Source organism: Seriola lalandi, unplaced genomic scaffold, assembly GCF_002814215.2.
Source record: "Seriola lalandi dorsalis isolate HSWRI2012SDOR001 ecotype SW California unplaced genomic scaffold, Sedor1 jcf7180002054258, whole genome shotgun sequence".
In the NCBI taxonomy this organism is placed as follows: Eukaryota; Metazoa; Chordata; class Actinopteri; order Carangiformes; family Carangidae; genus Seriola; species Seriola lalandi.
The window spans coordinates 178,545-196,132 of NW_019524811.1; the positions used below are offsets into that span (position 1 = coordinate 178,545).

General features: G+C 41.7%; 1 protein-coding gene across 1 annotated transcript in view; it reads right to left on the reverse strand.

Moving 5' to 3' along the window:
• The window catches only part of dgkg (diacylglycerol kinase, gamma), a 103,593-nt gene that overhangs the window by 34,868 nt on the left and 51,137 nt on the right, over positions 1-17,588 (reverse strand). Inside the window, exons 19-20 of the mRNA XM_087173612.1 lie at positions 16,033-16,193; positions 3,511-3,575 (exon numbers count right to left, since the gene is read on the reverse strand). Coding sequence (XP_087029738.1) covers positions 3,511-3,575; positions 16,033-16,193 — 226 coding nt within the window. The remainder of the gene's footprint in view (positions 1-3,510; positions 3,576-16,032; positions 16,194-17,588) is intronic.

Sequence of the window (17,588 nt, forward strand, 5' to 3'; positions counted from 1 at the left end):
GATATATCTTTACAAAAAAAATGTCTCCTAGTTTTGCACAAGTTTGGATAAGAGGCCACAAAGAAGAGAAAAAGATGCATTTTCAAAATGATCCTTTCTCTCAACGTCTCTAAGTCCAACCCTCCTCCTCTGAAACTCCCCCACTTGCGGTGACGAACACACACTCACACATTCACACACAGAAAGGCAGCATTGTCCCCAGTGTGAGAAGTCATTAGCACCTGGGCTTGGGGCTCCTGGAGGTCTGGCTACTGTGACCATTAGAGGCCTGGTGGAGCTCCACAGGCCGAGGTGTCAGCAGTCACACTTCCCTTCTGTCCCAACAGGCCCAGGATGGGAGGGTGACACTGGGAGGTGGGGGGTGGGGGTATGTGCTAGTAGACAAGCGGGGGATGGTGTTGTAGTACACACACACACACACACACACACACACACACACACACACACACACACACACACACAAACACATGCAGACAATGTGGGATTGTGAGTGGCATGGAGGACAGTAAAGCACTGAGCTAAGTGCTGCATGTGGCTATGGGCCCCTCTCTCTCCGGGTCAAAGGTCATTAATCATCTGCTCACCCGTAGAGAAAAAAACTGCTCGATCTCCACACTGACTCCTTTCAATTCAAACTGCTGTAAAGATGGACGGATATTTACTCTGCCAAAACATCAGTCAGACGACAATGAAACAGTTGCAGCTGTCCATCAGCTGTCTGCTGCCCTGTGGACGTCCTGAAGAACAGAATTCACACTAGAACAATAACCTCCAGTGTTGGCTTCCTCTAAATAGTCTTTATCAGACTGTTGGTATTATTATTTTGTGTAGCGGTGGGTGTCAATACAGTTCACGTTTTTGTGAAGACTGTCGCTTGGAGTTTACAGCTGGATCAGAGCCAGGAGTGGCTCACACAGCGACGGAGAGATCGGTCGGTGGATTAGAAATATTCTGAACCATCAAAAAAAGCAAAAGTGAAACACATGCAGTAGAGAAGACGAGGTTTTATAGGTTACTGTGTTCATGTGTTGTTTATGTGTGTTGAATATGTCCTGCTCTCCACATAAATGCTTTACATGTTTCATCTCTGGTCCTTGTCTGATGGATCAAAGAGAGGGCCCCTGGAGAACAGAGGTATCTGTCTTTTATCTTTTACCACCCTCTCTTCCTTCTGCCTGTGATGATGGAAACAGGTCTGGGACCAAGGGTGGAAACTTAAGCATTAATTATTGAATTTCAAAGAATAAACAACCCCCATCTCTCCCTCTTCCTCTCGGTGCTCTTATTTTCTTATTTTCCTTAGTATGTAGACTAATTAAGTGCGGAGGGGAGCAGAAGACATGTTGTTTCCATCATGCAAACAACATGAAAAAACATACAGTGCTGCACAAAGACAGAGTTCCCAAGTGAGTCAGAGGCATTCAAAACAAGACTTTATACTTTACTGAGAGGTCAAACAAAAGTAAAAGTTAATTGTGGCGAGGGAATTCCACGCCACGCTCGAAGCGATTTGTGCTCATGTGCATACGATCACAAACGCACACAGTCGATGTGCAGTTTACACAGGATGGCTTTTAAACAAGTGACTGGTGCAAGTCTGCATGAGACACCAGCCAGTGCTTTGCATAGAGGTTCACTTTGAGACACTTGAGAACTTGATCACACACACACACACACACACACACCTCGACCTCAGGCTACAGCAGAGGCAACAGGCCACATCACCGGTCATTCACCTCAGGGCTACAGTATCTGTCTACAGAGGAAGTGTTTATACTGCTGCTGTTTGTTCTCCACGGTGCATCTGAATGAGAGAAGAGTGACCACAGAATAAATGAAAGCAGTGAGACTTCAAAGGAGCCCCCCCCCCCCCTTGATGCTTTTGGTTTTGGGGCTTCGGGAGGTTAATGTTTATATCTTAAGAAAAAGGTCGGTAATAACAAATCTCAAAATAAAAAAAAAAAAGACTGTTAGTTTGTTTCTCAACTCTTTCTGTTTGTGGCACCAAGACCCAAGACTTGAAATAAAACCGGGCCACGAAGGATTGACTCAAAGTAAACCAGGGATGTAAGTTTGTCATGACATTCATGGTCCCCAGAGGATAAAGCCTAGTGACTCACCTGCTCAGTTTCCCTCCAGCGCCACCATGAGGTTGATATTTGTGGGTTTAAAGTGAAATATCTGTTGGATGCCATTAAATTGACTCAACTTTTCTTCTAGCACCATCATCAGGTCAAAACGTCAAACATCATATTCATTAAATGTGGGTTTAAGTATTTTAAGCACTATTTATTTTACTTTTTGTTGATTTGAGGCATTTCTATATAAATATATAAAACTGGAAGTTGCCCAGTCGTAAGATATTGGTGTGAACGCCATTTGCAATTTGAAAACTCGTACATTACAATAACTCCGACAATTCTTCCGCTACTTCCTGCCTGCAGTTAGTGGCCAACACAAAATGTAAGGAGTAAACTTTAAGTGTGCATACAGAACGGATGTGAGTGAGGGGGGGCAATTTGGTTTCCTAGGGGGCACAGTAATGTCCGCAGAGTCCAGGCCAGCTTCAAAGAGCCTGGCTGTAGACTCTGACGCTGAATTTATAATCCTGTCGTGTCCCGTCTTTTCATGGAATTTGAACTGCACATCTCAGACCGGATCAGTTTACTCACTACTGTGAACTCTGCTGTATAAAGTGTTCGGGAGGAGCTTCGTTAAGTCTGACAGAACAACCCTAACAGTGTTATCAGCGTTGTCTCAAGACAACATGTCAGACTTTAACATTTCACACACAGATGACGCTTGTTTCTCACTTCTGTGTAACGAGGTTGAATTCGTCTTTCTGAACTTGCTGCTATAGGCGGTGCGTCATCGCCGAGATATTTCTTTTTCATCTGACTCTGGATCGCTGCTGCTCTCTCTGCTGACCTCTCTCACTCTCTAGTCAGACCGAGGCAGCTTCCAGTGTTATATAACAATTAATTAGACGGCTGTGCACTTGTCCTCGTGGCCCGCCATTTGACGATACCTTCTCTGCTATTAGGATGATGTTAACCTTCGTTTACGTCACAGCTGTCTCCATCTGCCTTCGCGATGTAGCAGCCTCGTTTCTCCACAACTTTCTCCTCATTTTACTTTTTTAGAATCAGATCTGAATGCCCAGTTAGACTCTAATGCCACAGTTCAGTTCAGTTTAATCACAGAAAAGCCACTGCCAGCGTATTGATCCCACCATGCAGGCAGGTCTTGTCTCGTTATTGATTGCTGACGACTGCGGCTCAGTGAGATATCGAGCTTCCAGATTGAAGTGCGAGGTCACTAGCTGGTTACAAGGTTTGCTTGTTAGCTAATGGTATTAAGACAGTGGAAAGGGAAAGATTAACTGTCTTTTTGACTAGCAGAACCACTGTCAACACCCCCCCCCCCCCCCCCCCCCCCCCCCAACAGCTCTGCGCCGGTGTGTGTTGTAGATGCTTGAGGCCGTTTCCAAAATATGAGCCATTAAGTTACCTGCTGTTGAACTTCTCCGGGTGCTTTTCTCGCATCAGATGAAAGCGATGGGCGATGGAGGCGTCCTGAAGGAGAGAACAGGAGAGACAACGTTACCCGCAGGACATTCAGTAAAGCCTACACAGTATCACAGCTCGTTTTACAGCTGTCTATAAAAGTTTGGCCAAATTCCATATTCTGTGGATTTTGTTTTTGAAAAGAAGTAAACAAACCTGTTACAACCACATGAAAAATGAGCCTTTCCACTGTTTGTTAACGCTCTGATTCTGATTCTTATTCTGAGTCTGTCTATTCTCAATAAATGAATTTTCACCCACACGTCCTGCGGATCACTTCTGAGGTTATTTTTTAGGCTGTTTAAGATTTTCAGAGATGTTCAGGTCAGGGGGACTGTGAGAGCTTCAGCTTGTGTTTCTTGAAGTGGTTCATGGAGGATTTAGAGGTCCACTTTGGTTCACTGTGGTTGTTCACTGAAACCAGCCTCTTCAGCTCCAGTTTCCTGACTGACTGCAGGACATTAGGATCCAGAATTTGTTGATATTTAGTGGAATCCGTTCTTCCCTCTGTGCAACGATTCTTGTGCCACTTTCTGCCCCACAACCCCAAAGCAGAATATTTCCACCTCCGTGCTTGAGGTGTTCTTTTCATCAAATGCTTTTTTCCAAATGAACCTTTGGTGATTGAGGCCAAAGAGATCAACTGTAACTTCAGCACGTTTCCAAAACTACTTATCAAGATGTTGCTTTGCAGACTTCAGACTTATGTGATGAGGTTGCAGGTAAGTTTATCTTCTGATGACTCCTCAGTGTGGTTTATGCATCAATGCTGCACAGTGAACACAGCTGAACCTCCCTGCAGCTCCTCTGCAGTCATATGGAGGTTTTGCTTTGCCTCTCTGCCCAGCAGACCTGCAGTTTTATCTAAAAGTCTTCTTGATTTTCCAGATCTTGTCTCGTCTTCCACAGCTTCCCTTATCTGCCATTTCTTAATGACATTTCTGACAATGGAAATTTCAAGCTGGAAGCTCTTTGATGCCTTTTTATAGCCTCTCCTGCTTCGTAGCATCAATTAGCTTCATCTTCAGATCCTCAGTCAGCTGCTTAGAGGAGCCCGCGGTTGTTGAGTGTTAGCACAAGATTTGAAGAGTCAGAAAATGTATTAGCTCAGGAATTATCATCAGCTGGCAATCCTTAATGACAAGTCTTGACCTGCTTTACAAGTCTTAATGAACCAATTAAAGACCATAGAGTTAAAGATGTTCTGAGTGTTTGAGAAGTGTAGGGTGCTCAAACTTTTGCACATGCCAAAGTTTCTCTATTTCCCTATTTTTGTCAAGTTCATTAAATAAAAGTAATAGAGAATTAACATTTGAAGAAAAGCTCATTTTTAATGTCTGTTACCTGCAAGGGTTTTTACCTTTTTTTTTTTACAAATCAACTAAAATATGTAATTTGTCCAGAGGTGCCCAAACCTTTTCATACACCTGTAGGTCTGAATCCAACTGTTGACTGTTGTAGTTTTGGCCAAATATACCTACAGGTTAGAATATCATTGTACAGATTGTGGACTTCGACACTCTACTGGACACTTTACAACGAAGTCCGGTGAAGCCAAGGAAAGCCTCAGATGGCTCCTAAAAATACTCCGATCAACTCCACTTTGCAAAGATAAACATTAAATGTTAGTATCCTTTTATTCCATTGTGACTGTATTTTAAACTGAAGGGCAGCTTCTCTATTCAATCTGCGAGCTGACTTGGATGATTTAGTTTATTTACTGGACAGGGAAAATTAAATCAGCAACTATTTTCATTTCATCATCAGTTTATCATCTCTGTCATTTTCCAAGCAACAGTGACAAATATTTTCTGGTTCCAGCTTCTCCAGTGTGATGATTTGCTGCTTCCCTTTGTCAGACATGACAGTAAAATTAGTGAAATCTTTGGGATTTGATTTATTTGCAGCTCTACTACGCACCGTTTCTATGTTTGGCTCCAACTGACACAGGGTGTACATGTAAACAACTTTATTGATGGAGTATGAATTTTTTGTAAGTGTCCTTGTTGTTGTGACAGCAGTGTAGGTCAGTGTAGTTTGTTGGTCTCCGTGTCATGTAATGCAGTAATTAGTCTAAACTGAGATTACAGTGTAAAATGACTCAATGCATCATTGAGCCAAAGGTCAGAAGAGGATCTGCTCTCAGACCAGACCCTGCCCCTCCTCTCTGTCTTTAACTCTTGACCTCTGGGTTAAGGGTCAATGTAACTGATCAGTCACGAGAGCAAGCTCCGTGTGACCTATCATATGGCCAAACAGAAACTCCAGCAGGGGACCATGCTGCCAAAACAGCATTATTATATATATTTTCCTCTACGCGTGTTTATTCATTCATCACAGGAATCCTCTGATAGTGATTCAGGTTAAATTACAGAGGTCTTTACCTCTAAAACAGCCGAGCTGCTTTCAAAAATACTAACTGCAACACCTCCAACAAGGCGCCTGACTGAACTGAATGTTTGTCACATTAACATATAGACTCATGGATATCCAGTAAAATGCTTTACAGCGTCCACACATTCAGAATACACACGACATACAGCAGCGTTCAGGACACTTCAGCTTCGAGTGGCCGTGATCAATTAAAGAGAGACCTCAGTTTGAGCTTGACCAGAGCTGCTTCTGCTCTCCTCAGGCCCGAGGACGTGATCTGTCTTTCACAGATAAAACCGTCACTGTACATATAAAATAAGATCAAGATGCATGTGTTCAGAGATTAAATCCACTATATGTCAAAAGGAAGTCATATGGCTGATGTAGATGTAGCTGCTGGAGGTGATGGAGATGGTAGACAGCACCAGAAGAGCACGGTGAATGGAGAGTGTCACTGTGACTCGCTGGAGTCAGTAACGACGTTAGCAAATGAAGGCGGAGTCAAGGATTCATCCTTTTACTCTGTCTGTGTAATAACATCATCTGCTTCTGCTTAAAGTGTTTAACAGAGGCAAGACACATGACACAACCAGACCTGCTTACATCACTTAACGCATGAAGACAATACGAGAAAAAAGAAACTAAAAAATACACAGATTGGTTCCATTCCAATATTGAACCAAAAGGAGCCGTGTTACACAAGTATCTCATTCTGATGCAGTCAGCAAATATGAAGCTGTCACATGCTGCAATAACACAAATACTAAAGGGAGTTATATAGTTTTTACAGTTAAACTAAGTGGGCCTCAGTGAGGTAACATAAGTTGATTGATGACACTATTCATGCATCTTTCATTTTTCATGCATCATTTGAAGATGTGCTGTTTTCATTGTACTATTTTGATCTGAAAGCTTCTACTCACCAAAAAATATAATATAATATCAGGGGCTCGGCCACTGAGGGTATAATTTTGTAATTTTCTTTTTATTCAGCAACAACAAATGGATAAGTGGGGAGGAAAATGGTGACGATGCGTCTGTAATTTCAGAGATATTGAAGGCTTTATAATTTTATGAGATGAATGAATGACGGGGACAAGGTTCAAGCTTTTCACGCTAGCTACACTTTTCAGAATTTGGCTCCGGTTCACAAATAAGTGAAAATGCTTCAGTTTCTGAGCTGTCTCCAACCTGATCTCCTCATACACTTAAAGTTAAATTAACTTTTCCACATTAAAATGTCTAAAAATTACTTACATTATCCCAAATGTTTCCAGCAATTTTCAAAACCAGAAAAATACGTGAAATTAATCACAGTAACTGTATGTGTCATTTTTTCGCCTGTCAATGACATCATATCCTCTATGTGCATGCGTAGCTATTTTGGTCAGATTGTTGAGATACACTTTTTACACCTTGGTCATATTCAACTATATATTTTAAACAGATGAAGGACTTTAGTCATCGGACGTCTGGATCTCAAGTTAGAGAAAAGAGGACGTGTTAGACTATCTGTTGATAACTTGGCTCCTCCAACTGACACAGAAGGAATCCAAACCAGGAGACGCCAACATCTCCCATGATCATCACAACGTCACCTAATGCCGTCTTTTGGTTATTGTTTTGGTTGAGAGACCCCTAACAGCAGAAGTTTCATACTGTGCGTTTAAGCCAGGTATTACAGTAGGTAAAGCTTTATTAATTCCACAGGCTTTAAAGCTTGATATATGAGAACTGCACTGATGTTCATTTTTTAAATAAAGGGAAGAAAAATACAGAATATGAAAGTGGTACAACAGCTAAAAATAAATATCAATGAATATAAATTACGCAATATGATATCTTTAAACTTGACACAGTCTGCTAATAATACCAACCTGGCTCGACAGTAGGTGTTAAACTGTGAATAGGATATAAAAGGCAAATGAGGAAGTTGCTGTTTAAGAGGAAACAAGTGTTTTCTGTATTTCCACTTTTCTTGAAGGACATCTGGGGGGTTTATCTGTTAAACCGTCTTATTGTGATCCTGGCTAATAAAAGAGGTGTTATTTACAGCAAAGTGTTGCATCCTGCAGCTTTGACAGGCAAAAGCATCTGTGGTGACGGGGCTGGCACCCTGCCTGTCTGTGCAGGTGTTTCAGCACTCTGCAACAAGGAGAACGGAAGGTTGTGATAAGACAGGTGGACAGGTGCAATTATATGCATCCTCGCCTGTCACCCTCTGAAAACGTCCAGTGGTGCCGCCACTGCCGGCTGCAACGCACCTCCTCGACCGGGCGCTACGGAGATGTGCTGAAATCCCACGGCATCAGCGAATATCAGATCTTAAAATAGAGCTGCATCTGCTGCTTTGACTGGCTGAGAATTTGATACTTGGAACCTGGGGAGCGAGGAGATGTCGCGGGAGAGCCGATTCTCTGCAGTGAACCTGAGATAAGTGAGACTAACTTTACCCACAGAGCTCAAACTGTGTGGAGCTGGTTCTCATGGCAAGGTTACTCGTCGCAGCAACACATTCATGTAGGAAACAGGACAGTTGAGAGAGGGAGAGTTGTTTACAAGCCGCCAGAGGATCCTGTGTCACTCGTGAATAAATCTGGGAGTTATGTATTTTTGATTTTGGTACATTGTGGGCAGAGTGTCCAGCACAGCATGTGGATCAGGGCCAGACAATGACACAACGTGGCCGCAAATGCTTTCCAAAACATAACGGGCTGTTTCATGACTGCTCTCGGTCCCCTGCTGCAGGCAATCACCGACCAGCCCCGCTTTCATGCGTTCTGTCCCCCTGAAAAATCTGGCAGTAACAATATGTGACATTTTGCCATCGCCTATAGTTGCCTGCGTGATGAAGGTTGTTTTGATCTTGCCGTTTGAAGTTTTGTACATGGTGCGTGGAGGCAAGAGGAGGTGCTATCGGATGGATGATGTGGAAAAAGAAAGAGAGACAAACAACAACAAAAAGAAAAAAGAAAAAGAAAAACAACAAAAACACTGGCTGGAAAATGTCACCTCAGTGGGACCCACAGCACCCGGTGGAGAAATAGGTTGTCAGTTCACCCCTATTGTGTTTCACTGGCCTCTGGTAAGGTGCTTGGTTAGCTTAATGTCAAAGAGAAATGTCATAGTCAGCCTCAAATGTTGATGTTTGTTACACTGAGACGCTCAGGGCAGCGTGATTGATACAGAGCTCAAACTACACTGATACACACGTTTTTATTTTAATCCAATTAACAGTAATTTGTACGAGTAGTATTGTTTCCTACTTTCCCATCCTTGTTGCTGTTGTTTGTCCTTGACAAAACAGTAGGTATACATATATATATATATATATATATATATATATATAAATATAGAGTGTGTCTATATGCATGAATAAAAAAAAAGAAGTTTGGTTTGGTATTTTAAAAGCTGCCCTGATGAATTTCTGACCACCGGTTGCACTACAGAGCATTGTTTTTAAGAGTGGGGCCCTGTTTTGTTTGCATCTGGTGAACGCTCATTGAGATGTCAGTGTCATGACACACAGTCCAGCCGAGGGACTGATGTAATCTGATAACGCAGCGGGTGTGCCAGCAGAGAAAGGGAAGAAGACTGCTAGCTAGCAAACATGGTTGTAAACAATACAGGTTTCAAACGATCTAAAAATAGATTTTGCTAATATTTGTTGATGAAGTCATGTCTGTTAGATCTCTAGGATACGTGTGGGTTGGTGAGACATGCTGAATGGAAATCTAAGTATTAAGTATTTGTGGGTTATTTTAAGCTTCTATTGTGGGGAGGAGACAAAGGTGACAGGAAAAAGACTCACATCATATCAGGGGATCCCTAATCCATGAGAACCCTGATGGGAAACCAACATGTCCTGTAACCTTAACGACCATACGCTATAGGTTGTTTGTTCCTCTGATGTGACCAATAGGAGCGTCTCCTGAATTAGTGAAACAGATTATGTCAATCAGTGTCGACAAATAAATAACTAACACTTTTATGATTCTATAGTGAAGGTTTGGTTAGGTTTAGGGAACGATCGTGGTTTGGATTAAAACAAGTACTTTGTTTAGGTTAGAGGACCTTTGTCGTCATGGTTACAATAATAAACAGCGGTTAAGGCTTATAGAACAATTGTTGTCACGGTTAAAAGAAGCAAAATTGACTGTCGGTTGGAAATAGGAAAGAAACAATGGTCTCCTGTGTTAAGGCCCAAAGTTTTGCCAACCCACCCATTCATCCATCCATCCATCCATCCATCCATCCATCCTCAACAATCTCTACATCTGTTACGTACTGTGAGCGATGGGATACGACATGAACGCATTATTTCCTGCAAAAGTTAAAACAGTTATTTCACATGAGAAATATTGGATTTCTTTTTCTTTTTAATCTCCTCTTCCCTTTGAAATAGGTGATGTCATGTACTTCTGTGCACCAATCAGGAATCAGCAATATTTGGTGACTGTTAAATTCTCAGTAATATCTAAATATGTTTTTTACGTTGCTTATTTGGTCATGAATGTTGATTTATGTTAAAGAAACATATTTTAGTTTAGGAGTTTTTAGGACTGTCTAAGTGTGTGAATGTGTGTCCTCGTATTTGATCGTGTGTGTGTGTGTGTGTTTGAGCGCTGTTCCTCTCGTCTTTAAGACCAGCCAGGTGTCACTCAGCACGGTCATTCATTACCGCGGTAACCTGGTCTGAACCTGGCAGACGCTGACTTCCTGTCACTGATACTTCCCCTGACCTTCAGTCTGTGCCAGCCCTACTCTATCTCCCTCAAACAAACACACACACACACACACACACACACACCATTTTATATGCACTTTCTTTCCTTGTGGCCTGTTTTCAGAACCAATACTGACACTAAATCTAAAACGGCCTTTGTCTTTGTACTAAACTCCCTGTTGGTTGGTAACACACAAGCAGAAATATCAGGGAGTGAGTGCAACATCTTTAGTCTTCTAATATCTTTACAGGATATTAAAAAGCAGGCAGCAAAATTCACTTGTAATTGTACAAAAAAATAAAATAATATGACTGATGTGGAAATGTAATAGTGGATTAACTGTGAGAAGCATCATTTCCGTTAACGATGGTCATTAGTTAAGACCTCAACAGTAAAATAAGATCCAGCCTGTGACAGAACAAAAACACTCTACGTCTTTAGTATCCTGACAGTTTTATTTGAATCTGTAGCTTTGGGGTAAATTTAATTTTGAGCATATAATTTACATAATCGCCTGCTTGTGCTGTTGGTTTCTGACGTAACTGTATTTCTGTGCCAGTCTATTAGTGATGTCGACTTGTTACTCAACAATAATTTAAATAAAACCTCTTTTAACTCCCCGTTGCTGCATCGCTTCTTGTCTTTACACCTCTCTGTCTTAACACCTTCTTGTGCAGCAAACTAAAATGACTTCCTGTTCCCTCCTGTCTCTTGTATACTGGTATTACTTTTAGAAAAAAGAAAAAACCTGAGATCAAATGATCATTTTTATGTCCCACCGTGGGACGATTAGATTTTAGAGCACCTCACCTCTTCATAAATTTCCCAATGATCTCCAAGCTCTTAACGCTTTAAGGTAACAACTTCACATTGATATCAGGTATGTAGTATGTGCTTTATCTTTGCTAATTAATGAGTTAATTGGGTTAATTAGGAGGGGACAGGCACAGTAACTTATGATAATGATGATCTGGTTAGAAAACTTGTATTAGTATTTATTAGCCTTCTTGACTGCTAGCACTGTGACATCTTTAGTCATGGAGATCATGGCGGGACATCCAAGTGCCTCTTGTTGGAAACAGAAGGTGACTACACAGTTTCACCACCAGCTCCAATTAGCTGCGGATCTGTAGCTTCTTACTGTATCACACAATCTTCCTCAGCAGGTGGAGATTGTCTGGTGTGAAATTGTTTGTCCAAGGTTAAGAATCAACTTCCAACCTCAACTTGAAAAGTCCTTTGCAGAAAAACAAGAGAATTGAACTTCCATCACTATAGGACAAACTCCGTTTAAAGGAAGGAAGATGGTGTGACATGACTGAAAGCTCCAGAACAGCCTGTAAATGGACCTCATGTTAGCTGTGGTGGTGCAGCTCCTGCTTATTAGGCGAGAGACGCAGCTAGCGACTTATATGTCCATCAGAAGAGGCAGCGGATACTCTACACCCTCCTGGCTAAAGGCAAAGTCAGAGATTGTGGCACGAATTAGGAATCGGCCATTAACACCGGGAATCATTTTGCAGGACACACACACACACACACACACACACACACACAGTCATGTGCATTCAAGTGCATGCACATACATACACATTTACAACGTGTGCACCCGTCCACAGAAGCTCTTGCACCGAGACTCGCGCTGCAGAGGGATCAGCTTCCTCACTGCAACATGAGGCGGCATCTTTAATGGCTGCTGACATGGTGTGATTTCCTTCTCTCAAATTCCTCTCACAAGATTCTTTCCAGGTTGCAGGTCAAGTGAAGGCGCTTTAGGAGCCGATACCGACCCGAGCGTGTACACAGATGGTTTAATCAGCTGTTGTTATTTGTGAATGAAAAGTTTTGTGTATTTAAGGAGGAATGCTTTTAAAGTATTTATATTATTTTGATATCTGTCCCTGATTCAACTTCAGTGCTGACGTGCACATTTAAAACAGGGCATGAAAAAAATCTGTTGTAACTCTATGGAGCAATAAAATGTGACAGTATAGATTTATATGAAGCCACGTGAAGCTGAAACAGGAGGCGGAGGCTTCACACATATTCTTATTGCTATCCTCTCTGCTGCCAGCCCCCACAGCGAGCCCACTGCTCAGAGCCCCTTTACACAGCCAGTTGCTCCTGCCAATAGCACAAACCGCATCTCCTATAATGATGATAAAGCTTTAATTATGTTTAATACGATTTCCCAAATATAAAAATGTTTGCACTTACAATGTGCAAAGAGTAAAAACGTATTTTTTTGCCCCTGAGGATTAATAAAGTCTTACATCATCTAAACTAAACACACAGATTGAAACAGAAATCACATGATGCACCCTCTGGTTTACAGCTCTGAGAGCCTTGGCCGAGCCAACCACATGCTCCACACCATGTCATCCACAATTAAGTCAGTGAGATAAAGGACAGATGACTGTGGAAGCTCTCAGATTCAGCCTTGCCAGCCTCCCGTCTCCATAGCAACCAAACCCAGAGTAGCAAGGTCTTCGTTGGGACGGCAGGAAATGCAAACCCTGTATGGTTAGTAAACCAGATTTTGAGGGTTACTAATGGCTACATCATTGGTGTGAGTCAGAGATTGGTTTGCTCAGGTGTCGTGTGCACACAGATCCTCGGCCATCTGTCACTGCGGCTCCTGGAGGCACGGCGATCTGTCGCTTTATTTACCGGCCGAGCCACATTGGAGTGTTGTCAGAACCCGAGTGTGTGTGTGTGTGTGTGTGTGTCGCAGGTTCACACAGATAACCTTTACATTAACGATAAAGTTGGTGTTTATTTTCTCTTATTGTCAACAAGTCCCACGAAAAAGATTCAAAACCACCAACGTGTCCGACCTCCCTGCCCCGCCTGTTTCACTCAGCTCCACGTCTTTTCATTCCTACTGAAGATCCGTATGTTTAAAAATGTCCTTTTTTTTTTTTTTAAAGTTGTGTGCTCTTTGTAGCCCCACATTAATTAGCATTTCGAGTGGTAACAAGTTTTTATGGCAGCAGGAAAGTGCTCATGATAAACTGCCGTGCGCATGTTCATGGTAAAAATAAATAAATGAATAAATTGAGCAACAATGCAGCTCTATGGCAGAGACGTGTACGTTTTATCAGGCTTTGGCTACACAGAAAATACTTCAGTATTCCTTGTTGCTTTTGGTCTTTTTATGAGATTTGTTGACAGCAAGAAATATATAGAAGAATATGGAATAAGTTCCATTTACGAGCATGAACACGGATAGCGATGATCTGTTTTGGGAGAAATGTTCAGATCCTTTTCTTTCAACTTCACCACAGAAACGTCTCTATTAAAATTAAATGTCTCATATTCATAATTTAGAAAGAGGTTTAAAAAGGTTCAAGCATCAAAATGTTTTTATTGTAAACAGCACTCCTTTGATGTTGTAGTATCCAGTATAAACAGGCAGGTAGATGTAATACTTAATGTAAATTTATTTATGTATTCTGGAGACTGATATATCTGATTATACAATGATGATACACAAACTATTGGATGTGAGAGAAGAAATAGACCAAATGTAGCAATAAGCCTCATTAAACCAAGACGGCCTGTTTAATACCATTGTCTGGCTCCATCTGACACACTGGCAGTGCCACTCGCCCCCTCCCCCCCTCTGTGTTTGAGAAGAAGGAGTCATTGTTTGGAGAAAGCCAAAAGTTGACTGAGTTTGTGCTGCAGCTTTGGTTAAACAAACAGTTTGATGAGAATGTGCAAATACAAACCAGTGACATATAGATCAGTGTGTCTTTGGTGTTGTATGTCCACACAGACATATTATATGCAGATATCAGCTGGGGTGCAGTTGTGTAACATCACCTTGCTTCATCATCTCCTGCCAAAAGCCTCTCCTAACGTCTACCTGCGCACATATGTCTTTACACTTATGTCACGTCTGTTTATTTATAGTCGTATGTACTATTCATGTAATGAGCTTAATGATGCCTGAATGTTTAAGGAGAAAAAAATGAAAACAGCAGATGGCTCCTGCTTTAGCTGGTATGATGATGACTCAGCTCAAAGTTTGGCACAACACCAAGGTTATCAGTCTGGTTTGCAATGCTACACTGAAACATACACTGTGCTTCTAATTACCAGTTCGGTATGATGGTGTTTATTTGCTGTGCAGAAAAAAAAAAAAGCAGGGTGCGAGCTATTTATAGGACGCCTGGAAAGACTGTGAGCTGACGACAGTGGAATTCATTTAAATTAATATGACTTGTATTGTGCAGAGGTTGATGATAGTTGTAGCTTCAGATTCAATCTTGTGTGTCCGAACCACAGGTGTGGTAAAGTTTAGTAACTGTGTGAATCCCTCTGTAGCTGCCATTAAGAAATACTGAAGCAACACCTGTCACTGACTTACAGTGAGGACGCAGTCACTAAGTCTCCACTGAGATAACTTCACGAAGGCCTTGTTTGTCACCTCTGTGGAAAACGTCCCTGAGCCTTTATACCGGTATCTCCATCAGGACAAGATAAAAAAAAAAGAAAAAAAAAGGGTTGCTAAGCAACTGGAACCTGGCAACATGTTTCTTTCCTCCAATTAAAAGAAGAAACCTGCCCGAGAGGGAACAGAAATTCACTGATGAATCTGCTAATTGCTCATGTCCACATAGACCAGATAATCTTTCTCCCCATGCTGTTACTGTAACAACTGTGGCTCAATTAGACAATTAGGGGATTATGTCTGATACACATAACTATGAACCACAGTACTTAATGCCAAATAACCAAAATATCTAATGTTATATTGTATAGTTTATTTATTATATATTTTTATAGTAAATTATTTAGTACATTGATTATTGGTTCCAATTTACATTCAGACGTACTATTGTGACTGTTAACTGTTGATTTATGGCTGCAGTACAGGTCACAAGCTCCGCCCCCTCCATGTGTGTCCAGGTTCTTCTGATCAGTTTGGTTTTAATTCGTTATTTGATGCTGTAAAATATAAGTGTAATGTCATGATTGACAGCTGTGACTGACCTGGATACCGAGACTCGACTCCCTGATCACTACTGCGCTTACTTTATATACTTAATATACTTTATATAATTATTTGGATCCCCGTTAGCCACTACAAAGGCAGCAACTTCTCTTCCTGTACTGATTATTAAAGTTGCTATTATTAAAAAATTAATCACAACTGAATATTTCTGTTGATTGAATAAAAACAGCAATAAATTCAACATAAACCTGTTGGCAAATCAATGTTTTTTTAAAATGTATGTAACAGTTGCAGATATGGTTTCAGAAAAATAATATTGTAAAAACATTTCCTTAGAAGTATCCACCATGGTCATGTGAGGTGTGTGTAACAGTATTGATAGTCTCTGTATCGGTTTCCTTACCACTCCGATAGAGAAGTAGTTGTTGACGATGCTGTAGGGGACGGGGTCTCCCTTCTCCTCCTTGTCATCGGGGACGATATCGATGTTCCAGCGGTCCAGCACCACCTCTGTGCTGTGCTCGATGTCCCGGAGGAACTTCAGCAAGCTGCCGCCCTCGTAACCTGCCGAGAAAAGACAGAGAGGTAAAAAAAAAATAAAAAATCCGACCTCAACCCCATCCAACACCTTTGGGATGAACTGAACCACCAACTAAAGCCAGGTCTTTTTGCCCAGCAACAGTGTCCAACCTCACTAATGCGCCGAATGAGAGCAGAAATCCTGCAGCCATGATCCCACATCATTTCACAAGCCTTCAGAGAGAAGTGGAGACTCTTGAAGCAGGAAATTAATGTCCGTGATTTTGGAATTGGATGGTCAATAATCGCACGGGGCTATAATCTTCAGATCCAAGGTGTGTCCAGTTACTTTTGGCCAGCAGTGTACAAGCACAGAGATAACTTCAACTCTATTTAAATAGATAATCAGAGCAATTCTCTAATCAATTCTAAACTATTATAGTGTATATTTATTGTGTGACATGGGTTTAAAGTTATGAAGTTAACTCAGGAATTAGTTGAGAGTGTGGTTTCTTTTTTCAAATGCAGATAACATACCTAACATACTTCTCTTAACCACTACATTAAACATGGATTCCTGCCGTTTCACACAGGCCCATCCCCCTCTCTCCACCTCTGAACCCAGAACCTGGCCCGGGCCCGACAGCACCACAGGGAGCCCTCTGGTTTTTGCTCCGCAGCTGACAGGCTGCTTCAGCCAGGCATCTTACTAACGATCGGAGGTGGAAGTATGTTCCAGGGGTGTCACGAGGGCACGAGGCATTAATGACTACCATCGCACTGGGAGCATCGTGTGTGAAATATGAGAGTGTTTGCATAAACATGCTTTCTGACGAACTGGTGCTCATAAGATATAACAGCAGTTTCACAGGGAACAATTTCCTTTTCATATAAAAACTCCATTTCATCCTGAATGACTGCACACACGCACACACACACACACACACACACACCCACATGCTCTGTTCTTTTATTTGTTACACAACTATTTTTTTTAGAACTTTTCATGTGTACAATTGAATGAACACTATGAATTTCTCCCTAGAATTATCTCATATTTTAACTAAACTGCATCTCCCCTCTCTTTATGACAAACTACGCTTCACCTCACCTTCCAGTGTGACCTGAGACAGGTAGTCTGTCAGACTGAACGTCACACACACACACAAACACGCACGTCACTTCTGTTCTGGTACAACCTGGCCCTCAGAGTCTACAGTCATGTTAGCAGAAATGTGAGGTTGTGCTTTAGCACACCAGCGCTCTGAGCTAAATGCTAATGTAGGCAAGTTAATATGAGGCTGATGGGAATGTTATTAGTTTTGCAGGTGTTGGCCATATTGAAAATTTAAGCCGATGATGGCACTAGATGAAAAGTCTGAGGATTTATCCTGAACCACGTGTCACAGCAATCCATCAAATGGATATTGAGACATTTCA